The sequence below is a fragment of the Piliocolobus tephrosceles genome, chromosome 10 (genome assembly GCF_002776525.5).
Source record: "Piliocolobus tephrosceles isolate RC106 chromosome 10, ASM277652v3, whole genome shotgun sequence".
Lineage (NCBI taxonomy): Eukaryota > Metazoa > Chordata > Mammalia > Primates > Cercopithecidae > Piliocolobus > Piliocolobus tephrosceles.
The window spans coordinates 47,325,004-47,350,937 of NC_045443.1; the positions used below are offsets into that span (position 1 = coordinate 47,325,004).

At 46.1% G+C, this 25,934-nt stretch overlaps 2 protein-coding genes across 6 annotated transcripts in view; both read right to left on the reverse strand.

Annotated features, from left to right (window-relative positions):
• CERS5 (ceramide synthase 5) overlaps positions 1-9,797 on the reverse strand; it is a 42,068-nt gene extending 32,271 nt beyond the window's left edge. For all 3 annotated transcript variants that reach the window (XM_023211159.2, XM_023211158.2, XM_023211160.3), the window contains exon 1: positions 9,372-9,797. In XM_023211159.2, coding sequence (XP_023066927.1) covers positions 9,372-9,748 — 377 coding nt within the window. In that variant the 5' untranslated portion in view covers positions 9,749-9,797. The remainder of the gene's footprint in view (positions 1-9,371) is intronic.
• A 7,302-nt stretch (positions 9,798-17,099) lies between these two features.
• Positions 17,100-25,934, reverse strand: part of LIMA1 (LIM domain and actin binding 1) — a 101,445-nt gene continuing 92,610 nt past the window's right edge. For all 3 annotated transcript variants that reach the window (XM_023211156.1, XM_023211155.1, XM_023211157.1), the window contains 2 exons: positions 23,022-23,155; positions 17,100-19,394 (listed from right to left, as the gene is read on the reverse strand). In XM_023211156.1, the coding sequence (XP_023066924.1) occupies positions 18,386-19,394; positions 23,022-23,155 (1,143 nt within the window). In that variant the 3' untranslated portion in view covers positions 17,100-18,385. The remainder of the gene's footprint in view (positions 19,395-23,021; positions 23,156-25,934) is intronic.

Below are 25,934 nucleotides of genomic sequence, written 5' to 3' on the forward strand. Positions count from 1 at the left end.
TTAGCCAGGATGGTCTCGATCTCCTGACCTCGTGATCCACCCGTCTCGGCCTCCCAAAGTGCTGGGATTACAGGCTTGAGCCACCGCGCCCGGCCGATACCTTTTTATTTATTTGTTTTTACATTTATCTTGTCCAGCTTCTAAAACCATCAAATATAGTTTGATATGACATATCCTAAGCTTTCAATAAATAGATGTTGAAGAATGAACAGATGAACAAACGGGTGAAAACTTAATTCTCAACTAAGAGGCAAAGTGTTTCATGGAAAAGCGCCACTTGTAAGGATGAAATTAAAACTCAGCCTTATCCTCCTGGGTCATCAGATAACCTACCAGCTCGGTGTTTATCAAGTGTAGGAGATCACTGATTTCTAGGGAATCAGATTCGAGTTAACCGATTTCAGTCTATAACTGGAGATTTCCCTAAACACAACCACGACAATCTGATTTAGTTTGAGACATTTTATGCCTGTAATTGAGACTGTTTACTAATGCTGACAACACCCCAAAACTAAAAACTTACAAGGAATATCCTTATAAGAAAACTTGTTTTACACAACAGATATAGTAAGAGTGTGATTATTCTCAATGCCTTATCAGAGCTGTGCAGTTCTGCATGAACATTTACCTACTTGATAAACTTGCTTATAGATCATTAACACTGAGAAGATATATGTAAAAAGGCAAAAATATAGAGCAATGCTTGCCTAGAAGCAACTGTCAAATATTACTCAAGCCACCCGGCCCAGTGGCTCATGCCTGTAATACCAGCACTTTGGGAGGCCAAGGTGGACTGATCACGAGGTCAGGAGATCGAGACCATCCTGGCTAACACGGTGAAACTTCGTCTCTACTAAAAATACAAAAAATTAGCCGGGTGCGGTGGTGGATGCCTGTAGTCCCAGCTACTCAGGAGGCTGAGGCAGGAGAATGGTGTGAACCTGGGAGGCGGAGCTTGCAGTGAGCCGCGCCACTGCACTCCAGCCTGGGCGACAGAACGAGACTCCGTCTCAAAAAAACAAAGATTATTCAAAATAGAATATAACCATTCATTTGAATATTTCAGAAAATAATTTACATTTAAAAATCTTACTTTTACTAAAATTTCTTAGATTCATTGTTTAAAGGAATATCTAATACCTTTGCATCATCTTTTGATCCTAAAAAGTATATCACATGTGAATTTACATTAAAATTATTTTCTCAATTATTAATATTGTCTGAATTACCGTCATCACCACTGTCTAACAGAAATATAATGTGAGTCACATATGTAATTTAAAATTTTCTTTTCTTTTTTGAGAGAGGGTCTTGCTGTGTTGCCCAGGCTGGAGTGCAATGGTGCAATCTCGGCTCACTGCAACCTCCATCTCACAGGTTCAAGTGATTCTCCTGCCTCAGCCTCCTGAGTAGCTGGGATTACAGGCACCTACCACCACACCCAGCTAATTTTTGTATTTTTAGTGATGGGGTTTCGCCATGTTGGTCAGGCTGGTCTTGAACTCCTGACCTCAGGTCATCTGCCCACCTCAGCCTCCCAAAGTGCTGGGATTATAGGCATTAGCCACTGTGGCCAGCCTGTAATTTAAAATTTTCTAATATCCACATTTTAAAAAGTGAAATTAATGTTGATAATGTGTTTTGTTTAACTTGATATGTCAAAAGTACTGTCAATATGTAATCAATTAAAAGTTGAGACCAGGTGTGGTGGCTCAAACCTGTAATCCCAGCACTTTGGGAGGCCGAGGTGGGTGGATCACCTGAGGTCAGGAGTTCGAGACCAGTCTGGCCAACATGGCAAAACCCCATCTCTACTAAAAATACAAAAATTAGCTGGGTGTGGTGGTAGGTGCCTGTAGTCCCAGCTACTCGGGAGGCTGAGGCAGGAGAATCACTTGAACCCAGGAGGCGGAGGTTGCAGTAAGCTGAGATTGTGCCACTGCACTCTAGCCTCGGTGACAGAGCGAGACTCTGTGTCAAAAAACAAAAAAAGAAACGAAAAGAAAAGAAAAAGAAAAAGAAAAAAGGAAATAAATGGAAACATGTGCAAGAAAATGAATCACTACTCTTGTTGTCAGTTTCATGACAGGCCAGCAAATGAGTCTATTCAATTCCCACTGAGAGAGAATGGCATTGAGAAGGCTCTTTAGACACTCCAGTGAGGTTGCCTTGAAGTAATAAGAGAGAAGAGGGGATTGGAATAGTGAATAAGCAGCGGTGAAAGCTCTCAGCTATCTCCTGTATAATTCACAAAATTGTTTTCTTCTGGCAATATAAAACATAATACCGTGTTTAAAATAAATGAACCTATATAGATCTGATGGTATCAATACTGTCTCAAACTCCTACTTGATCCTAGGGAAATGTGCGCAAGGGACTAAATACTAAGTTTCAAACAATTTTATCTTTAAGATTCAGTTTAAGTCAGATCCAACAGGCTACCTGAACTTGGACCACACCTTGGACTACTCTTTCCCTAAATCAGCACACAATATTCAAAGAAGCAACAAGTGGAAGACTTTCTTATCTCTCTTTTGGTAGGTAACAGTGGGTAGCCTGAGTGTGTGTAAGAGGAGAGGGGAGAAAGAGAAGCTATAGAACAGTGCACAACATGCGAACATAGTATGGTGAAATTTAACAACAGAAACAAAGAAATTATAATTTCGCCTCTCTTAAGCCAGATATCTATTTCAGATTGAAGATCTCAGGACATCTCAGTAGATAAGAGTAGACCCTTCTCAATCATTCTCTAAATACTCACTCGCTACACTGAGGCACTGTGCAAAAGTACAGTCCACTGCAATGCAACCAGTCAACAGAGGCCCACAAAGGCAAGCCTCTGTGCTTTGGAGGGTAATAATCACCTTTCTGCAGTTCTTTAACAAAATAGTTAGCTAGATATACTTAACTTATGGTCAGATGGCTTTCCAAATCATCCCCATCAGGTGAGGCTACAGTTCTCTTTTTTTTTTTTTTTTTTTTTTTTTGAGACGGAGTCTCGCTCTGTCGCCCAGGCTGGAGTGCAGTGGCCCGATCTCGGCTCACTGCAAGCTCCGCCTCCCGGGTTCACGCCATTCTCCTGCCTCAGCCTCCCGAGTAGCTGGGACTACAGGCGCCCGCCATCTCGCCCGGCTAGTTTTTTGTATTTTTAGTAGAGACGGGGTTTCACCGTGTAGACCAGGATGGTCTCGATCTCCTGACCTCGTGATCCACCCGTCTCGGCCTCCCGAAGTGCTGGGATTACAGGCTGGAGCCACCGCGCCCGGCGAGGCTACAGTTCTCCATAGGGAATATGGAAACTTAAAAAATATTTAATAAATGCTCAGCGTGGTTGATGAGAAGGGAAAGAAAGTAAGACCAAATTGTACCCTTTATATTTACTCTTTGGGAGATTCCCGAAACACAAATAGAGACTATTTATCTAGGCACATAGTGTAAGACTCATTTAAATATGCAGTAATGACATGAAACAAACAAACAAAAAAAAGCAAAGTTGGCCAGATGTAGTGGCTCACGCCTGTAATCTCAGCACTTTGGGAGGCCGAGCAGGTGGATCACTTGAGGCTAGGAGTTTAAGACCGGCCTGGCCAACATGGTAAAACCCTGTCTCTACTAAAAATAGGAAAATTAGCTGGGCATGGTGGTGTGCGCCTGTATTCCCAGCTACTCGAGAGGCTGAGGCATGAGGACTGCTTGAACCTGGGAGGCAGAGGCTGCAGTGAGCTGAGATCAAGCCTGGGCAACAGAGTGAGACTCTGTCTCAAAAAAAGAAAAAAAGAAAAAAGAAAAAAAAAAAAAGCAAAGTTCAAGTCAAAAGGATAATATTAAATAAGAACAGGATGAGTACAGATTTGTTCCTTTTTTTTTTTTTTTTTGAGACAGAGTCTCACTTTGTTGCCCAAGCTGGAGTGCAGTGGCATGATCTCAGCTCACTGTAACCTCCGCCTCCTGGGTTCAAGCAATTCTCCTGCCTCAGCCTCCTGAGTAGCTGGGACTTCAGGCGCATGCCACCACACCAGGCTAATTTCTTGTATTTTTAGTAAAAACAGGGTTTCACCATGTTGGCCAGGCCAGTCTTGAGCTCCTGACCTCAGGTAATCCACCTGCCTTGGCCTCCCAAAGTGCTGGGATTACAGGCATGAGCCACCGTGCCTGGCTGATTTGTTCTTTAAAAAAAAAAAAAAAAGTATATGAAGTGTGTAACAGGAAATTAATTTGTTCTTCAAATACTAGAATACTAGAACAAGAGATTAAATCTTAACACTTGAAAGGGGGTTTAAGGAATAGGAAAAGATGGACGGCCCTATCAAACAGTGAAAGAGCACTGGGCTGGGGAAAAAGACCGGTTGTATATTGCAACCTCTGAAAAGCTGAAGGATGTTTCTAAGCCTTCGTAACTGTCTGTAAAAGGAGGTCGGAGTTCTAGCTTCTAACAGTCTGTGATTACTACATAAATCGCTTCTACAAACTAAATAGGTAGGATTTTAGAATGAGAAAAAGCATGCAAAGATTTTGGGCTCTGAAAAAAAAAAAAAGAGAGAAAATATGGGAAAGATGACTAATTGTCCCAATATACCTCTTTATTTCTCTCTCTCTCTCTTTCTCTCTCTCTTTTTTTTTTTTTTTTGTGACAGAGTCTCGCTCTGTTGCCTAAGCTAGAGTGCAGTGGCATGATCTCGGCTCACTGTAACCTCCACCTCCTAGGTTCAAGAGATTCTCCTGCCTCAGTCTCCTGAGTAGCTGGGATTACAGGCACACACCATCACACCCAGCTAATTTTTGTATTTTTAGTAGAGACAGTGTTTCACCATGTTAGCCAGGTTGGTCTCCAACTCCTGACCTGAGTCAGCCTCCCAAAGTGCTGGGATTACAGGCATGAGCCACTCTGCGCCTGGCCTCTCTTTCTTTAAGAGACAGGGTCTCACTACTTTGCCCAGGCTGGAGTGCACTGGCGCTACCATAGCTCATTGCAGCTTTGAACTCCTGGGCTCAAGCCATCTTCCTGCCTCAGCCTCCTGAGTAGCTGGGACTACAGATGCATGCCACCACATCTGGCTAACATTTTTATTTTTTGTAGAAACAGGGTCTCGCTGTGTTGCCCAGGCTGATTTCAAACTCCTAGTCTCAAGCAATTCTCTCACCTTGGCCTCCCCGAGTGTTGGGATTACAGGTGTGAGCCACCATGCTAGGCCCCAATATATATTTTTGAGATGGAGTGTTGCTCTGTTGCCCACGCTGGAGCCCAATGGCATGATCTCAGCTCACTACAACCTCCACCTTCCAGGTTCAAGCCATTCTCCTGCCTCAGCCTCCCAAGTAGCTGGGATTACAGGCGCCTGCCACTACGCTGGCCTATTTCTGTATTTTTAGTAGAGATGAGATTTCATGTTGTTGACCAGGCTGGTCTCAAACTCCTGACCTCAAACAATCTGCCTGCCTCGGCCTCCCAAAGTGCTGGGATTACAGGTGTGAGTCACCATGCAAGGCCATGTCCCGATATTTTTGATATGCCTTCTATTGCATTCTACAAGTGGCCCTAGGCCAGGGGCAGTGGCTCATGCCAGTAATCCCAAAACTTTGGGAAGCTGAGGTAGGAGGATCGCTTGAGGCCAGGAGCTCAGACCTCTACAAAAATTTATTTAATTTAATTTATTTTTTTGAGACAGGGTCTCACTCTGTTGCCCAGGCTGAAGTGCAGTGGTTTGATCATGGCTCAATGCAGCCTCAACCTCCCAGGCTCAAGCAATCCTCCTGCCTCAGCCTCCCAAGTAGCTGAGACTAGAGACTATAAGTGTGCACCACCACACCCAGCTAATTTTTAAATTTTCTTGTAGAGACAAGGTTTCACCATGTTGCCAAGGCTGGTCTCAAACTCCTAGGCTCAAGGGATCTGCCCTCCTCGGCCTCCCAAAGTTCTGGGACTACAGGCATGAACCACTGTGCCCAACCTCTACAATTTTTTTTTTTTTTGAGACAGAGTTTTCCTCTGTTGCCCAGGCTGGAGTGCAATGGTGCGATCTTGGCAAACTGCAACCTCTGCCTCTCCAGCTCAAGCAATTCTCATGCCTCAGCCTCCTGAGTAGCTGGGATTACAGGTATGTACCACCATGCCCAGCTAATTTTTGTATTTTTAGTAGAGATGGGGTTTCACCATGTTGGCCAGGCTGGTCTTGAACTCCTGGCCTCAAGTGATCTCCCCGCCTCGGCCTCCCAAAGTGCTGGGATTACAGGTGTGAGCCACCATGCCCCGCCCCACCAATTTTTTTTTTAAATTAGTTGGGCATAGTGGTGCGCACCTATGGTCCCAGCTACTTGGGAGGCTGAGGCGGGAGGATTGCTTGAGCCAAGGAGGTCGAGGTTGGAGTGAGCTTCACACCACTGCAGTCCAGCCTGGGTGAGACTGAGACCCTGTCTTAAAAACAGCAAAAGAGCGGAGTGGCTCTATTTTCTTTATGGAAGACCAGAACAGTAAAAGAGGAACTGGCAATTCAGCAGTGAATTCTATACTGAGGTAATGGGTCTTAAAAAAACAAAATAGCGAGAGTGCTTCTAGGGTTAAATTTTCCTAAGAGCAAACATGAAACAGACAAGGTGCCCATCCTTACTAGCCAAGAATTATCACACTAGAATGCTTTCAGTTCGGTATTCCCATCCACCTGTACTCCCCTGACACTGGAGCACCATAGAAACACTCAGATAGAATTCCCACAGGTAAAGGATCCCTTCCAGCAGCTCTGCCAGGGTATATATGTCTTCAGCCATCTGAGGGAACACTCTAGAATCTGAAGAGATATGTAAATTTATATAAAATGGGTGTTTATAAGCAACAAGCTATTTCCTCTTACTACTAACATGGGGAAATTTCCATATTGGCACATATTTATATGAAAAGCTGAGATCTTTTTCTATGAAAATCACCTTTTTAAAAAAAATTTTTGTCCTGACTTGTGTATATTCCTTTGTAGTCATTACATTGCCTTCCTCCTTTTTTTTTTTTTGGCCCTCCTATACAGAGACTATGGAAGAGAGTACCTGGCTCTAGTTTATTCCAAAGAGAGACAAGCAGTTTGTGCCTCCACTCCAGATTCCAGGATGACTAAATACAATGATTACACTTAAACAGAACAAGGGGCCGGGCGCGGTGGCTCAAGCCTGTAATCCCAGCACTTTGGGAGGCCGAGATGGGCAGATCACGAGGTCGGGAGATCGAGACCATCCTGGCTAACACGATGAAACCCCGTCTCTACTAAAACATACAAAAAACTAGCTGGGCGAGGTGGAGGGTGCCCGTAGTCCCAGCTACTCGGGAGGCTGAGCCGGGAGAATGGCGTAAACCCGGGAGGCGGAGCTTGCAGTGAGCTGAGATCCGGCCACTGCACTCCAGCCTGGGCGACTGAGCAAGACTCCGTCTCAAAAAGAAAAAAAAAAAAAAAAAAAAAACAGAACAAGGCCGGGTGCGGTGGCTCACGCCTGTAATCCCAGCACCTTGGGAGGCCGAGGCGGGCGGATCGTAAGGTCAGGAGATCGAGACCATCCTGGCTTACTTACACTGTGAAACTCCGTCTCTACTAAAAATACAAAAAATTAGCCAGGTGTGGTGGCGGGTGCCTGTAGTCTCAGCTACTCGGGAGGCTCAGGCAGGAGAATGGCGTGAACCCAGGAGGCGGAGCTTGCAGTGAGCCGAGATCACGCCACTGCACTCCAGCCTGGTCGACAGAGCCAGACTCCGCCTCAAGGGCCAAGGAAAGCCATTTAGATCTTTGGGTTTCATTTGCTTCACTTAAGCAACTTTTATTTTTGCACTTGAACGTCTGGCAGAGCATTTTGATGATGATACACAAATACTACGAATAAATGGACGAGTGACTAGCTAAATAGAACACAATATTTTGAAAGATTTGAGTCAAAAATAGTAGGCAAATCAAAGAAGCAATCCCAAACAGATGCTATCTTTCAGAAATTAACAGATTATTTCACCTGCAGCATAGTCCCATCCCAGAAAGGGCATTCCTGCATTACAATCATTTATGCTTGGATAAAGGCAAAACAAACAGCTGTCCAAGAAACACCCTCATTACCTGAGGCCTATGGCAGAAACACGTCTCCTTTCTTGGAGTCTAAGTAGACTTGATCAAAATCACCCACAGCTATAAATTCACATTATAATATCACACACCAAAGCCTCAGTGAATATCTTGGACAAACAGATATGATCCATTCACTTAAAGGTGAAATCACATGGTTGAACAAAGTATATTGCAATTCTGCTAAACTCATTTAGAAGCTGGCTCAAGGACGGGTGCGGTGGCTCACGCCTGTAATCCCAGCACGTTGGGAGGCAGAGGCGGGCGGATCACTTGAGGTCAGGAGTTAGAGACCAGCCTGGCCAACATGGCGAAACCCCTTCTCTACTAAAAATACAAAAATTAGCAGGGCGTGGTGGCGTGCGCCTGTAATCCCAGCTACTCGGGAGGCTGAGGAAGGAGAATCGCTTGAACCGGGGAGGCGGAGGTTGGGGTGAGCCGAGATCGTGCCATTGTAATCCAGCCTGGGCAACAAGAACGAAACTCCGTCTCAAAAAAAAAAAAAAGAAGCTGGCTCAATATAGCTGTCCTCTGATAAGCCCTATGGCTTTCTATCCCTTCGAACATTCCTCCTTCCATTTCAGGCCCCAAGGCTTGTTCTGCAACTAATCTGACATCTTTCCATACTTTGGAAGCCTCAGGCTCCACCACACCCTATCCCCACCAGATTTCTACCCTCCCTATCCCCACCAGATTTCTACCCTCCTACCAACAAACTGCATGAGTTGACATACCAAACTAACTCTTAGCGCCAAACTAATCCTGTTCCCCTCAATTCTCAGAAACTCAAGCGTCCTAACGAATCTTAAAATTCTGATGAATCCATTCCTTTCCCTTGGAACGTCTGGCCCTTGGGTTGACTCCTCGGCTTCCATGGTCACAACTAGCTGTGGTTCTCCTGGCCCCTTCCTATCCCTCTCTTCGGGGCCTCTGCCAGAGTTCACACTGAACCTGTTTCCTCATCTGTAGGACCCTTGGAGATTGGGAGGAGGCCTATATGACCCCCCCCCCCCCCCCACCAAGCCAACTCCAGATCTAATATTGAAGGGACCCAGCATTCCCCTAGACCCCCACTCTTTCTCTTGCCCACGCCCCAAACTCCTTCTCCACCCAGGCTCCGCTACCACCTCGCCCACTCGCCTAGCATCACCCGCCGCGGCCCAAGCTCCCCCAGCCCCTGCTTCCGGGCTTTCACTGCAGTTCTGCTTCCGGCCCTCGGCCCTTCCCACAGCGGGGCGCCCCCTGCCCTCGCCCGGCCCCTCGAGCCGCTCGCTCGCGGGCTCTCACCTCTCGAAGAGCAGCCTCACGAAGAAGATGCCCGCCGCCAGCGGGAACACCGAGAGGATGTGCCGGCCGCGCGGGTAGCCGTAGCCGTCGGCCGGCCCCTCCAGATCAGCCCAGCTCACGTTCTGGGGTAGCCAGAAGCGCTCGCTCCACAGCCAGCCCCACAGCAAGCTTAGGGGTCCCTGCGCTGCTGTCGCCATCTTACGCCCACCCCGAGCCACCGCCGCCGCAAGCGTCAGCTGCCGCCACAGCCAACGGAACCCGCGGGGAGGCGGCCCCAGGGCGGGGCCCGACCAGCGGCCACCCCCTTCCGGCCCCTTCTGATCACCGCCACGGATCCGCCCGCCTCCCCGGCAGAGCCGGGCCTCTTCACAGCCCATCTCTCCTCCCGACCCACTTCCCTCACCGCAACCCGGGCACCGCCTCCGGGGATCCACGCCCCTTCCCGAGCCTCTGACTCGCCCAGCTGGGTCCTGGGGACACGCCCCGGGCGGTGCTGGGCCCGCCCTCTTTTGCTGCTGCTCTAGGCCGCGCTTCTGCTCCTCACTCCTCTATCCAGCCACGGCCACACCCCTTATTTCAGGCCTAGCTCCTTTATGGGGACATTCTCTTTTCTCAGCCTGTCGGAATCAAGTACGTTCCCGCTCCCACCCAGGCGGTACCTCTGTCTCCACTCCTGGAGGCCAGATCGATCTCTCAGGTCATGGCTTCTCTTGGATCTCTGCTGGTCCTGCCAACTACTGTCTGCCACCAGAGTTCTTTTTGCTCCCAACCTTTTCTTCCCTTCGTGCCCCAAGACCTCAGCCTACTTTCACTGCTTTATCCCTTAAAAATTAGTCACTTTTCCTCGGAAATAATGGACTTAACAGTTTACAAAAGGCCGGGCGCGGTGGCTCACGCCTGTAATCCCAACACGTGCGGAGGCCAACGCACGCGGATCACCTGAGGTCAGGAGTTCAAGACCAGCCTGGCCAACATGGCAAAACCCTGTCTCTACTAAAAATACAAAAATTAGCCGGGCCTGGTGGCGCTGTGCCTGTAATTCCAGCTACTCGGAAAGCTGAGACAGGAGAATCGCTTGAACCTGGGAGGTTGCAGTGAGCCGAGGTTGCAGTGAGGTTTGCAGTGAGCCGATATGGCGCCATTGTACTCCAGCCTGGGCGACAGACCAAAGACTCCGTCTCGAAACAGAAATGAAAATAACAGTTTACAAAAATCCTTTTATTCTTCTCTTGGGGAAAAGGAAATGGAAGAAAAACAACTTGAAAAGGAGGCACTTGGTTGGGCGCAGTGGCTCACGCCTGTAATCCCAGCACTTTGGGAGGCCAAGGCGGGCGAATCACGAGGTCAAGAGATCGAGACCATCCTGGCTAACACAGTGAAACCCGTCTCTACTAAAAATACAAAAAATTAGCCAGCCGTGGTGCCGGGCGCCTGTAGTCCCAGCTACTCGGGAGGCTGAGGCAGGAGAATGGCGTGAATCCGGGAGGCAGAGCTTGCAGTGAGCAGAGATCCTGCCACCGCACTCCAGCCTGGGCGACAGAGTAAGACTCTGTCTCAAAAAAAAAAAAAAAAAAAAAAAAAAGGGAGGCACTCAAAAAATATTCCTAAAGGCAGGCCGGGTGTGGTGGCTCACGCCTGTAATCCCAACACTTTGGAAGGCCGAGGCGGGCGAATCACCTGAGGTCAGGAGTTCGAGACCAGCCTGGCCAAATTGGTGAAACCCCATCTCTACTAAAAACAAAAATTGTCTGGGCGTAGTGGTGCATGCCTGTAATCCTAGCTACTCGGGAGGCTGAGGCAGGAGAATTGCTTGAACCCGGGAGGCTGGGGTCACAGTGAGCGGAGATCGTGCCATTGCCCTCCAGCCTAGGTGACAGAGCGTCTCAAAACAAAACAAAAACAAAAAAGGCCCGGGCGCAGTGGCTCACGCCTGTAATCCCAACACTTTGGGAGGCCAAGGCGGGCGGATCAAGAGGTCAGGAGATCGAGAGCATCCTGGCCAACATGGTGAAACCCCATCTCTACTAAAAATACAAAAAATTAGCCCGGCGTGGTGGCGGACACCTGTAGTCCCAGCTACTCCGCAGGCTGAGGCAGGAGAATGGCGTGAATTCGGGAGGCGGAACTTGCAGTGAGCCGAGATCGCGCCAGGGCACTCCAGCCTGGGCGACAGAGTGAGACTTCATCTCGAAAAAACAAACAAACGAAAAAATCCTTTAAATTTAATTTGGCTGGTTTGTTTGCGTATTTTTTTTTTTTTTTTTTGAGACAGAGTCTCGTACTGTCACCCAGGCTGGAGTGCAGTGGCCGGATCTCAGCTCACTGCAAGCTCCGCCTCCCGGGTTTACGCCATTCTCCTGCCTCAGCCTCCCGAGTAGCTGGGACTACAGGCACCCGCCACCTCGCCCGGCTAGTTTTTTGTATGTTTTAGTAGAGACGGGGTTTCACCGTGTTAGCCAGGATGGTCTCCATCTCCTGACCTCGTGATCCACCCGTCTCGGCCTCCCAAAGTGCTGGGATTACAGGCTTGAGCCACCGCGCCCGGCCTGTTTGCATATTTTTGTGTGTGAAGGAGTCAGTATCACACCCAGGCTGGAGTGCAGTGGTGCCATTTCTGCTCACTGCAACCTCTGCCTCTGGGTTCAAGAGATCCTCCCTTCTCAGCCTCCCGAGTAGCTGGGACTACAGACACGTGCCACCACACCCGACTAATTTTTGCATTTTTTGATAGAGCCTGGGGTTTCACCATGTTGGCCAGGCTGGTCTCGAACTCCTGACCTCAAGTGATCCGCCTGTCTCAGCATCCCTGTTGGGATGAAGTTTTTGGTGTCGCAAAAAAAAACCCCAAAAACAAACAAACAAACAAACAAACAAAAACGCAGGAACAAATGATCTTTCAGCAAGGCAAGCTTTACTTTCTGCAGAAAGGGTGCTACTCAAAAGCTGTCCAGCCACGAGAACACACAAAACAAAGGAGACAGAGTTATTTATAATCTGACGCATCTACCCTACTGCTGTGTCCATTTTCCATTGGCTGAATAGGACCTCACATTTTACACTTTACCTGATTGGCTATTAGTTTATAACTTTTTTAATTGGGTAAGGGGAACAGAACAAAGAAAGAAAAGGAAGTTGCCCAGGGATCTTTAAGGAAGCATCTCCAAATAAGGAATGGCATGCACTATAGGCTGGGGCTTGTCTAGTTCTGTCCAGGCTAGGACAGCTGATTTGGAAAACACACACACACACACAGACACACACACACACACACACACACACACACACACACACACACACACGGTAGGTAGCAATCTTATAGTAAGAAATTGTGACTTTTTATAATCTTCAAAGAAGAACTTTCCCATTTCTCACACTTGCAAAGTGCTGGGACTATAGGCGTGAGCCACTCCGCCCAGCCTAAAGTGTTTTTTTTTTGAAACGGAGTCTCGGTCTGTAGCCCAGATTGGAGTGCAGTGGCGGGATCTCGGCTCACCGCAGCCTCCGTCTCCTGGGTTCAAGCGATTCTCTCCCCTCAGCCTCCTGAGTAGCTAGGATTACAGGCAGGCGCCACCACGCCTGGCTAATTTTCGTATTTTTAGTAGAGATGGTGTTTCGCCATGTTGGCCATGGAACCCCTGATCTCAAGTGATCCACCCGCCTCGGCGTCCCAAAGGGCTAGGATTACAGGCTTGAGCCAAAGCACCCGGCTGAAATTTTTCTTTTTTTTTTTTTTTTTTGAGACGGAGTCTCACTCTGTCGCCCAGGCTGGAGTGCAGTGGCGTGATCTCAGCTCACTGCAAGCTCTGCCTCCCGGGTTCACACCATTCTCCTGCCTCAGCCTCCCGAGTAGCTGGGACTACAGGCGCCCGCCACCACGGCCGGCTAATTTTTTGTATTTTTAGTAGAGACGGGGTTTCACCGTGTTAGCCAGGATGGTCTCGATCTCCTGACCTCATAATCCGCCCGCCTCAGCCTCCCAAAGTGCTGGGTTTAGAGGCGTGAGCCACCGGGCCTGGCCTAATTTTTGTATTTTTATTAGAGACGAAGTTCCACCATGTTGGCCAGGCTGGTCTTAAACTCCTGACCTCAGGTGATCCACCTGCCTGGGCCTCCCAAAGTGCTGGGATTACAGGTGTAAGCCACCGAGCTCGGCTAGTTTGCTTCATTTTAGTTCAGTGCCTCTGAAACTTTAGCATCAGCTCAGATATTAGTTTGTCCCATCTCGCACAAGGAGAGTTTCTTTAAGTTCCTGGACCCCATCCAGAGATATTCTGCTTTCAGGAGTTTGGGGGTAGGATCTATGAATTTGCATTTCCCATTTCTAACAAACTCGTAGGTGATGCCACTGCTGCTGTTCTGTGAACCACTGCCTGAAGCCACTTCCATCCAAACCCAGCAATAGCTTCATGGTAACTACACTATATTAAGATACAGTTTTAAAGGGCTGGGCACCATGGCTCATGCCTGTAATCCTAGCATTTTGGGAGGCTGAGGCAGGCAGATCACCTGAGGTCAGGAGTTCAAGACCAGCCTGGCCAATATGGCAAAAACCCACCTGTACAAAAATACAAAAATTAGCTGGGTATGGTGGCAGGTGCCTGTAGTCTCAACTACTCGGGAGGCTAAGGCAGGAAAATCACCTGAACCCAGGAGACGGAGGTTGCAGTGACCCGAGATTGTGCCACTGCTCTCCAGCCTGGGCAACAAATGGAGACTCCATCTCAAGAAAAAAAAAAAAAAAAAAAAGATATATTGTAAAAGGAAGTAATAAAATAAACCCAGCCCCATGGATTTTCAATCAGCATCTCAAGGAATGAGGACATACTAACTTAGCATGCAGGAACCACCTGTACACAATGATCTTGGTCTGACACCCTATTCATGATTTTTTTTTTTTTTTTTTTTGAGGTGGAGTCTTGCTCTGTCGCCCGGACTGGAGTGCAGTGGCGGATCTCAGCTCACTGCAAGCTCCGCCTCCCGGGTTTACGCCATTCTCCTGCCTCAGCCTCCTGAGTAGCTGGGACTACAGGCGCCCGCCACCTCGCCCAGCTATTTTTTTTTTTTTTTTGTATTTTTAGTAGAGACGGGGTTTCACTGTGTTAGCCAGGATGGTCTCGATCTCCTGACCTCGTGATCCGCCCATCTCGGCCTCCCAAAGTGCTGGGATTACAGGCTTGAGCCACCGCGCCGGGCCTCTTTTTTTTTTTGAGATGGAGTCTTGCTCTGTCACCCAGGCTGGAGTGCAGTGGCGCAATCTCGGCTCACTGCAACCTCCGCCTCCTGGGTTCAAGCAATTCTCCTGCCTCAACCTCCCAATTAGCTGGAATTACAGGTGCACTCCACTACATCCAGCTAGTTTTGTATTTTTAGTAGAGATGGGGTTTCGCCATGTTGGCCAGGCTGGTCTCCAACTCCTGACCTCAGGTGATCCGCCCACCTCGGCCTTGCAAAGTGCTGGGATTATAGGCATGAGCCATTGTGCCTGGCCCCTATTCATGATTCTATCCCCAGAAAAATGAACATGTACCAATTCCCAGTCTCTTGGCTGTTGGAAACATTGCTAATGATATGTTTAATGCAAAGCAAATTTGCTTTCACCTTGGCCAAGAGTGATCCAGCAAGTCACTGGAACCAAGCTGGCCTTGTAGCAGTCATGAGCAGAGCTTCCTTAACCATCTCAAGTCCCAAGCTAGCCCCTTCTTCTGCCTTACCAACAGAAAAGCTCTCATCACCCTATAGTCACCAGTGATATACCAGGTCCAAACAAGGTAGCCTTCATTTAGAGAGCTAAAAGAACAAATGATTAATGCTTTTTCTGTTTGGCTGCTTTTGTTTTCTAAGAATGTTTGGTGTTATCTGGTCATTCTTTTGACTAAGACATCCTTTCTTTATATTGACTCTGGAGCTATTCCTTGTTCCTACTCTGTGTACTCATGATATGTCTATATCTTAGCCCTTGAAAGGCATAGAAAAGTTTTTTTTAGATGGAGTCTCACTGTTGTCCAGGCTGGAATGCAGTGGTGCAGTATCGGCTCACTGCAGCCTCCATGTCCTGGGTTCAAGCGATTCTCCTGCCTCAGCCTCCTGAGTACCTGGGACCACAGGCACGTACCATCATGCCCAGCTAATTTTTGTATTTTTAGTAGAGATGGGATTTCACCATGCTGGCCAGGCTGGTCTTGAACTCCTGACCTTGTGATCCACCTACCTTGGCCTCCCAAAGTGCTGAGAGCCACCACACCCGGCCAAAAAGAGTTCTTCTGAGGGTAATCTCAGTCCCCAAGTGGTGGCACACTCAACTGATATCCACAGGTACTTAGACTTTTTTGTATAAAGTCAGTGCATAATGTGAGTACTATGTGGATGGATTAGAGTAAAATGCAAGTCACAGAAGTTCAAGCCAGGATTGGATATTTTATATCAGTAGGAGCTTTTGGATTAATTGTTCAATGATCATGGATTTTTTTTTTTTTTTGAGATGGAATTTCGCTCTTGTTGCCCAGGCTGGAGTGCAATGCTGTAATCTCGGCTCACCGCAACCTCCCCTTCCCGGGTTCAAGCGATTCTCCTGCCTCAGCCTCCAGAGTAGCTGGGATTACAGGCATGTGCCACCACGCTTGGCTAATTTTGCATTTTTAGTAGAGATGAGTTTTCTCCGTGTTGGCCAGGCTGGTCTCCAACTCCTGACCTCAGGTGATCCGCCCGCCTTGGCCTCGCAAAGTGCTGGGATTACAGGCATGAGCCACTGCGCCTGGTCTGAACATGGATCTTTAAATGACTTGGTGGGGGCAAGAGCAGAAAGCAGTATCCTACCAACCACTCAGAAAACCAGGCAAGACTCTAGAAGACACAGGGATCCTGGAAAACGTAACAAATGACTCAAAAAGCATGCCTTACTCTCCAAGGAAATCCACATTTCAACACTACCAATTAAAAAAAAAAAAAAGCCTTAACAATTGGGGCAGTTGCCTCTACAGGCAAGGATATCAATCAGTCAAAAATGCATCTGCCCACTTGGTGTGAACATCGATTTTAAACAAAGGGGTTGGGGGGGGGAGGGGAAGCACCAGACACAATGGCTTACTCCTGTAATCCCAGCACTTTGGAAAGCAGAGGTAGGTGGTTCACAAGGTCAGTCTGGCCAACATGGTGAAACCCCGAGTCTACTGAAAATACAAGCATTAGCCAGGCGTGGTGGCAGGCGTCTGTAATCCCAGCTACTTGGGAGGTCTGAGGCAGGAGAATCACTTGAACAGGGGAGGTGGAGGTTGCAGTGAGCCAAGATCACGCCACTGCACTCCAGCCTGGGCGACAGAGCGAGACTATGTCTCAAAAAAAAAAAAAAAAAGCATCTGCCTAAAGTAAAAAATTCAGCAGAGACATTTGGAAATCCATTCAGCATGCTAGGCATAATTGTAAGGTGAATTGTTCAATGTTGAATGCTATAAACAATAAAAACCACCACTGGATTTCAAATTGGTAAAATAGCTCATTTTGAATGCACACATTAATTCTCTTGCCAGGTTGCCTGCAATTTTCCAGAAAAATTTGTCTTCCTTTAGGGAGGACTGAAATCCAAAATCAGCCCAACACTACCATCTAGTGGTAACATGTATTGATGACGCTTCTCTTCAACTAAAAAAAGTAGTACCATTTTTTTCTTCCCAAACTGAGATCCTGAGAGACAGTAATAATGTAAAAAAGAAATGGAAGAGAAACATTGAAAAGTTCAAATTTTCATTAAAATCTTTATTGAATAAAAATGTTTCAGACTAAGCATGACTAAGAAAGCACAATGTTTTACATCTCTAAAAAATATTAAAGCTAAATCTCTAATAAATGCAGTACAAAGAAAAGCCTACAGCTTAAAACACCTCTCCCTCCCATCCATACATTTGGAATATCAATTGTGTACAACAAATGTACTCAAGTTTATAATGTCCCCAAACCTTAAGATAGAAAATCATCCCAAGAAAAAGGCCTATAGTTGGTTTAATTTCACCCTGGGAATACTGTCTGTGATAAAAATCAATATATTTCAGAGCTAATAAGTATTTAAAAATTAGTATGTCAAAAAGAGGACATCATAAGGGAAATACAGGGCTTAGAGGTCTGAGCTCAAATGGTGTAAGGCAGTTCTTTCTTATTCCTCCTTTAAACTCTTCACTTTGCTCTAACATGGAACATGGGGGACAGTGATCCCAAAGGTATTACTAAAATATTGCAGCTTTCAGTAAATTATGAGAAGCACAGATACAATCAGAAAAGAAAGCAATCATTTGGAGTACAGTAAATTCATTGGCAGATACAAAAGCTTATTTGGGAGATAGATCTCTCCAAGCACCAAAGAATGTAGGTTGGTTTTTCAATTGCCTCAAAAAGTGCTCGGTTGTATTATACCTCAGGATGTCGAGTTCAGGATATAGTTTAGAGAGTAGGACATAAAGTAGTAAATTCCTTATATATATCACAGCAAGAAAATTAATCTAAAAAAATTTAAAGACTAAATAAACTCTTAACAGGTAAATCCTAAAAAATTAAATTGGTATTCATTTAAAAATATACAAACTGTGCCCTTTATACTAAAGTGCATTCAGTCGTAATGTTTAGGCCCCTAAATTCCTTCTGTATATTCTCTAATTCCAAAATAGTGTGTAACAATATACTACTGATCATCTATCTACTTTAATATTGCCTTTTGGGAATATAGTAGAATCTGGGCTATTATGAGGTGGAATATTTCCCCAGTTCTAAGCCTTACAGCACTTATGCATATCATCACTGCTAAAATGAAGAATTTAAGTAAAGTTATCTCTAGCATTTAGAATGTGTGTGTGTGTGTGTGTGTGTGTGTGTGTGTGTTTTTGGTTTTAAGAAGGAATTCTTTTCCAAAGTTACTTCCAAGTAAATTACATTTCATGCTGGGATACCTGCTTATGTGCATCACACTTTGACAAAGGGCAGTGGCTCGCTAACACTAACGTGAATTTAAGGCCCAGCATCATTGCAATTTGTCACTCTTCATCCTCATCCTCATCATAATACCGATTTCTCTTTATCTGTTCCTCCACAGAGAGCTCTTTGACCACTTCTCCCTCCCAGAGTTCCACATCCTGGGATTTCTGACTCTGAGTAGTGAATTCTTCAGCAAAGGTGTCGTCTACAAAACTGGACCAATTTGGAGACTTGGGTTCTTGTGGAGATTGTTGTTTGAGGAAGCTGTTATCATCTTCATCAAAGTTTGCACCATTTTCTACAAGATTCTCATTCTCCAACTCCAGACTATGACCTTCCTTACTTCTCTTCCCTGTCTCTCCTCCTTTAGATTCCTTGTTTTGCCAGGTTGTTTTTCCCACACTCCCATTCTTCTTAGAAGCCTTGGCATTTTCCACTTGTTTCCTTTCTGCAACTATTCCACCCACAAACTCTTCACTCTGCTCTGACATGCTCCAGCCTTTCCTGATAGGTGGGGACAAAGTTTTTGGGCTCTTGACAGAGGTGCTTTGAAATGAAGCTGCTACAGTGAATGGGCGGCTTCTTTCCTTCAGTGAAGAAGATCGTCTTAGCTTCTTCAGATCCAGATCGACATCCTCAGGAACTTCGGGCTTGCTGATTTCATCTTCAGGAGGCCATTTGGGCTTTGACACTTTGATCCCTTCCTCCAAGGCACTTCCTGAACTTCCAAGTTCAGTGGGGGGTGGCCAGGCGATCCTCAGCTTCTTGGTTTCAGCTGGCTTGTCTTCCTTCTCCTGCTGAGAGGCCGCCTTGGCTTCCATACTTGCAGCGAGGACACCCACCTTAGCAATAGGGGCATCTTCTACCCCTGGGCTGTGAGAGGTCTCCCTTGCATTTGCAAGCTGGGCTGGTCTCTCCAAAATCTCTTCGTTTTCATTTTTGCTTGCCCATAGATCCTTGTGTGGTCTGTGCCCAAAGCCTTCATCATAGTTGCCCTTAGATTTAAAGAGTTGATTGAAGTGAGGCTTACAATAGATTCTTCCGTGTAAAGATGCATATGTTCCTAGACTGTCATTAAAAGAAAAAGAGCATAAAGTTAGCAAATCTTCATACTCTCACTTATACCAGGAGGCTAAAATCTGGCAATTCCAGTATTTTCAGAAGATGCTAAGTAAGAAAAAGATCTTTAAAAGCACTTCAATGACCAGGAATTCCTTACCCCATTTTAGCACATTTGTTTTCTTATCATAACACAAAGCATGGATTGGGCGCGGTGTCTCATGCCTGTAATCCCAGCACTTTGACAGGCCAGGGTGAGAGGATCGCTTGAACCCAGGAGTTTGAGACCAGCCTGGCCAACATAGTGAGAACTCATCTCTACAAAAAAATTAAAAAATAAGCTGGGTGTGGTGGCATGTGCCTGTAGTCCCAGCTACTTGGGAAGCTGAAGTGGGAGAATCACTTGAACCCGGGAGGCAGAGGTTGCAGTGAGCTGAGACTGTACCACTGTGACAGAGTGAGACTGTGTTAAAAAAAAAAAAAAAAAGAAGAAGAAAAAGAAACAACAATAATAGAAACTTTAATTCTGAGCCTTGAGAGGAATGTGGCTATGCAAGCTGGGTCACACAGCATGTAGCTGCGACTCTTGTCTTTTCACTATAAATAATGAAGACCAAAGGGCACCAGAGATAAGACCCCCTCCGATCACTATCCCTCCTTTACAGAGTGATAATCTTCCTTAGAATGTAGCACTCTGTAACCAATCAAATCACTGTGGTATATGCACTGGTCTTATATGAAAAATGTCACACTCTTTGCTAAAATTTCTACGTAAGTGAAACTTCAACTTTCTCCACTTTGGTATGCTGACCCCATTCATCTGGAGTCAGTGTTTCTGGGTAGCCATCATCAAGCTTTTGTGTTTGAATTAACTCTATTCTTAATGGTGTATATACATATAAGTTTATCTTTTTTTTTTTTTTTTTTTTTTGAGAGAATCTTGATTTGTCGCCCAGGCTGGAGTGCAGTGTCACAATCTTGGCTCACTGTAACCTCTGCCTCCCAAGTTTAAGCAATTCTCCTGCCTCAGCCTCCCAAGTAGCTGGGATTACAGGAGTGCACCACCACGCCTGGCTAATTTTTGTATTGTTTTGTTTTGTTTTGTTTGAGTCTCGCTCTGTCGCCAGGCTGGAGTGCAGTGGCATGATCTCAGCTCACTGCAACCTCCGCCTCCTGGGTTCAAGCGATTCTCCTGCCTCAGCCTTCCGAGTAGCTGGGACTACAGGCATGGGCCACCATGCACAGCTAATTTTTGTATTTTTAGTAGAGACAGGGTTTCACCATGTTGGCCAGGATGGTCTTGATCTCTTGACCCTTGATCTGCCCTCCTTGGCCTCCCAAAGTGCTGGGATTACAGGCATGAGCCACCACGCCTGGTCATTTTTGTATTTTTTAATAGAGATGGGGTTTCACCATGTTGGCCAGGCTGGTCTTGAACTCCTGGGCTCAAGTGATCTTCTGGTCTTGACCTCCAAGCGTGCTGGGATTACAGGCGTGAACCACTGCACCCAGCCTTTTTTTTTTTTTTGAGTTGAGGTCTTGCTCTGTCACCCAGGCTGGAGTGCAATGGTATGATCATAGCTCACTGCAGCCTTGACCTCCAGGGCTGAAGTGATCCTCCAGCCTCAGTCTCAGCCTCCCGAAATTTTTCATAGAGATGGGGTCTCCGGCCAGGTGCGGTCCCAGCACTTTGGGAGGCTGAGGTGGGTGGGTCACTGGAGGTCAGCAGTTCGAGACCAGCCTGACCAACATGGTGGTCTCTACTAAGAAATACAAAAATTGGCCAGGACGGTGGCTCACGCCTGTAATCTCAGCACTTTGGGAGGCTGAGGAGGGTGGATTACCTGAGGTCAGGAGTTCAAGACCAGCGTGGCTAACATGGTGAAACCTCATCTCTATGAAAAGTACAAAAATTAGCCAGGCGAGGTGGCGCACGCCTGTAGTCCCAAGCACTCAGGAGGCTGAGGCAGGAGAATCACTTTAACCTGGGAGGTGGAGGTTGCAGTGAGCCGAGATCACGCCACTGCATTCCAGCCTGGGCAACAGAGCAAGACTCCATCTCTGGGAAAAAAAAAATTAGCTGGGTGTGGTGGTGTATACCTGTAATCCCAGATACTCAGGAGACTGAGGCATGATAATCACCTGAACCTGGGAGACAGAGGTTGCAGTGAGCCAGGATCACGCCACTGCACTCCAGCCTGGGCAACAGAGTGAGACTCTATCTCAAAAAGAAAAACCAGATGGGGTCTCTCTATGTTACCCAGGCTAGTCCTGAACTCCTGGCCTTAAGTGATTCTTCTACCTGGGCACTCTCAAAGTGCTAGGATTACAGGTGTGAGCCACCACATCTAGATATAAGCTGTGATTAATAGAAGAACAGTGAGGAGTTGACAGGAGGTAGTTTTTCCCTAATGTCAGCCCTAGACAAGCCTTTAGGAGATTTGGTGTCTCTTGCAGGATAATAAATTTTATCCTTTTAAAGTTTTTTCCCTTAACTTAAGAACCGTTCTGAGGAGTGACAAGTTTTAAAGGGGGTATAAAATGGCAGCATTTCCACAAAAGAAATAAGGTGCTTTAGGCCAGGTGCAGTGGCTCACACCTATAATCCCAGCACTTTGGGAGACCGAGGCGGCTGGATCTGCAGGTCAGGAGATTGAGACCGTCCTGGCTAACATGGTGAAACCTCATCTCTACTAAAAATACAAAAAATTAGCTGGGCGTGGTGGCACGTGCCTGTAGTCCCATACTCGGGAGGCTGAGGCAGGAGAATCGCTTGAACCTGGAGGCGGAGATTGCAGTGAGCTGAGATGGCTCCATGGCACTCCAGCCTGGGCAACAGGGCGAGACTCCGTCTCAACAACAATAAAAAAAGGTGCTTTGGAGAAAAAATTAAGAGTGGGCAGAAAAAGAACTAATGAGTGGAAGTTACTGAGGTACACTTTGGCTCCATGTTTGGAGAAGCTGTCTAGCTAGAGCTATCTAATAGCTAGAAATGTCACGCAGATGCCAAAACATCTTTCAAGAGCATTTTAGGAGGGATTGCTTGGGAAGAAAAGCTGGAAAAAGTGACATCTTGGTTACTTCCTTCTGTAAGACTCTGATTAAAATGAGTTAATTTGGAATGTTTCCCCAATTTGTCACATTTATATTTGCACTTTGAGTTACTTGGAAGAAATGATATGTAGTAACTATTTTCTCAGAAATAAAGTGAGGCAACATAGACAAAAAGACATGCTCTCCAGGGGCCATTATTATTACCATTATTATCATTTATACAGTGGTTAAGACAAGTAAGGGCTTAAGCAAGTAACCTCTTGAGATTTCTTAACTTTGTGATTCTATGATACCAAGGGAAAACATTCTATTAAATTAGGTCACTGGGGGTTTTACCTGCAGCTCATATTATTTAAGCTTCGGTTCTAACATGTAAATTAACATATCAATATACCAAGAAGTTCCAAATACCATCATTATTTGGTATGAAAGACTTGTCACTAAATGATGTTTTTTACTTTATTCAAGAGCCTTCAACAGAACATCATTAGCACAGTAGCTTTTAGCACCAGTGCTCTAAAAGCCAAAGACTCCCTCAAGAGTTCCAGTTATAGAGAAACAACTTGTTTTGGGCTGGCTTACCTGAGTTTGTTGTTGCAATAGGAGCAACGGAAGCAGCTGATGTGAAACACCTGCTGGTTGGCCAAGAGACGCTCCATTGGATAGACTGTCTTCTGACATTCCACGCAGGTCTCTCTTGCAGGTGCCTGAAACTTCTAGGAAAAGGAAAAAGACAACTTTAGCATGGGTAGCGACGAGTTAGCACTATCTTGAGATGGGCCCTAGAATTTACTTTGTCTAAGGGCTCTCTTAGCTGGTCAGTCAATTCTTATGGAGCACTAAACCTGCTACCATTCTATCAGCTGACTCTTTAAAGCCAAGAGGCTCTCTTGATATTCTCTTCCCAAACTGCCTGGCTGCTCTAAATGCAGCAGCCACCAAGGATAGGTGGAGCTAGGTCTGGATTGCAAAGAAAGGCTTAGACAAGTCATGACCCACATAAAAAATGTTAGGAGCAGGGGATTGGGGAAGGGATGGGGGAGGGGCAGGGATTAGGAGAAAATGTTATCACACACAGAAGAAAGAAGTTTGATTCAAGTGCCAAGTAAACACAAGACAGATTCTAAAGGGGATAAATTTCAAGGAGAGGAGGAACATTTGACTTTGGGAATAAGGAAAGACATTTCAGTAAAGTCCTTTTTATTCTCCTCTGCTTATAATCTTGATTTGTTCAGTCAACTAGACATAATATTTTTAAACAAGTCAAAACTGACACACAAGTGGAACAATTTATAAGAGACACAAACTATTTTATTAGGACACCAGAAGGAAGCATAGCCCATTAAAGCTATAGGTTTTATAATACTTCTAAAAACCAATGGAGAGAAAAACGGAAGCAATGGGAAATGCACTGGTTAATGTATTAATGACAGGGAGTTCATGGACTGCTTGTAAAGTTGGAACAAACATGGGCACAGTGGTTCTACCTGACAAACTCAGTCCTAAAGAATATAAAACAGTTGGTATTCTAGCACTGGTAAAAGCCAGAACTCCAAAAATATTATAAGCTTTTACACGATAAGAAATACTTACATTGGCCGGGCGCAGTGGCTCACGCCTGTAATCCCAGCACTTCAGGAAGCTGAGGCGGGCAGATCACAAGGTCAGGAGTTCCAGACCAGCCTGGCCAACATGGTGAAACCCCGTCTCCAGTAAAAATACAAAAATTAGCCAGGCATGGTGGTGCACTCCTGTAATCCCAGCTACTCAGGAGGCTGAGGCAAGAGAATGGCATGAACCCGGGAGGTGGAGCTTGCAGAGAGCCGAGATTGCACCACTGCACTCCAGCTTGGGTGACAGAGCGAGACTCCCTCTCAAAAAAAAAAGGAATAGTTACATGGCTACTAAGGGGTGGGGAGGAGGTGGGAATACAAAGTCCCTAGGTGTATGGGAGTTAACCCTTGACTTGTCCAACACAAACACCTCAACCAGTAGATGCAGGAGGCAGCTTAGGTGGCCAGGAAGCTTTCATAGGCAATTAGGAGGTGTTTTGCTGCTGCAATCAGCCTGGATTCACCAGAAAATACATGATGGTAAGTAATGCATATTAATCCCAAGGCCCAGGACCTGGATAGTTAAGCCTAAAATGAACCAGGTTATGGGCAAGATAGAATTTTGAGTAAAAACAACCCAAAACAGGCTGGGTGCAGTGTCTCAACCCATAATCCCACACTTTGGGAGGCTGAGGTGGGCAGATCACGAGGTCAGGATTTCAAGACCAGCCTGGCCAACATAGTGAAACCCCGTCTCTACTAAAAATACAAAAATTAGCCGGGCATGGTGGCACGCGCCTGTAGTCCCAGCTACTCGGGAGGCTGAGGCAGGGGAATCGCTTGAACCTGGGAGGTGGAGGTTGCAGTGAGCTGAGATTGAGCCACTGCACTCCAACTTGGGCAACAGAGTGAGACTTTGTCTCAAAACAAAAAAAAAAACCCCAAAATAGGCCCATAAAAATTCAGACTGCTGGTTCACTTGCCACATGATTCACTAGGAGGTAAAGCAAAAAATAAAAATGGTTTTCCAAGTAGATTTGGGCAGGAAATGAGAGCAGAAAATGTGCATAAAATGAAAATAAAGAAATCTATAAAAGGAAGTTTAATAAAATTAGTGGTAGACTCCCAAGTAGTGCCCAAGGGATTTCAGAAGGAAGGAACAAAGCTGAGCGGAAATGGCTAGTTACCAGGACTCTGCTTCATTCTAGGGGCAGTGTCCTAAAAAGAAACATTTAAAGAATCAAAAGACCACAGGTTACAAACTAGTTTACCAATCATAAGGGAGGTATTTAAATATGACTAAATGTTATTGTAATGAATGTTGTTGCAAGTAATTAACACATTTTAGTATTTGGAGCTCTGAATTCTTTTTTTCTTATATGGACACTGCTAAATGGAGATATCTTTGCAGAGTTTTTATTAAGTTTTCTCTAAAAGGACTAGGTCTTTGTCTAGGTAGGAGATAAACTGGCCAGATGCGGTAGCCCACGCCTGTAATCCCAGCACTTTGGGAGGCCAAGGCAGGTGGATCACTTGCGGTCAGGAGTTCCAGACCAGCCTGGCCAACATGGTGAAACCCTGTCTCTACAGAAAATGCAAACATTAGCTGGGTGTGGTGGCAGGTGCCTGTAATCCCAGCTACTCGACAGGCTGAGGCACAAGAATTACTTGAACCCAGGAAGCAGAGGTTGCAAAGAGCTGAGATCTCACCACTGCCCTCCAGCCTTGGAGACAGGGCAAGACTTTGTCTCAAAAACAACAACAAAAGGAGAGATATTAAAAAGCAGAATAGGCCGGGCGCGGTGGCTCACGCCTGTAATCCCAGCACTTTGGGAGGCCAAGGTGGGTGGATCACAAAGTCAAGAGATCGAGACCATCCTGGACAACATAGTGAAACCCCATCTCTACTAAAAAATACAAAAATTAGCTGGGCATGGTGGCA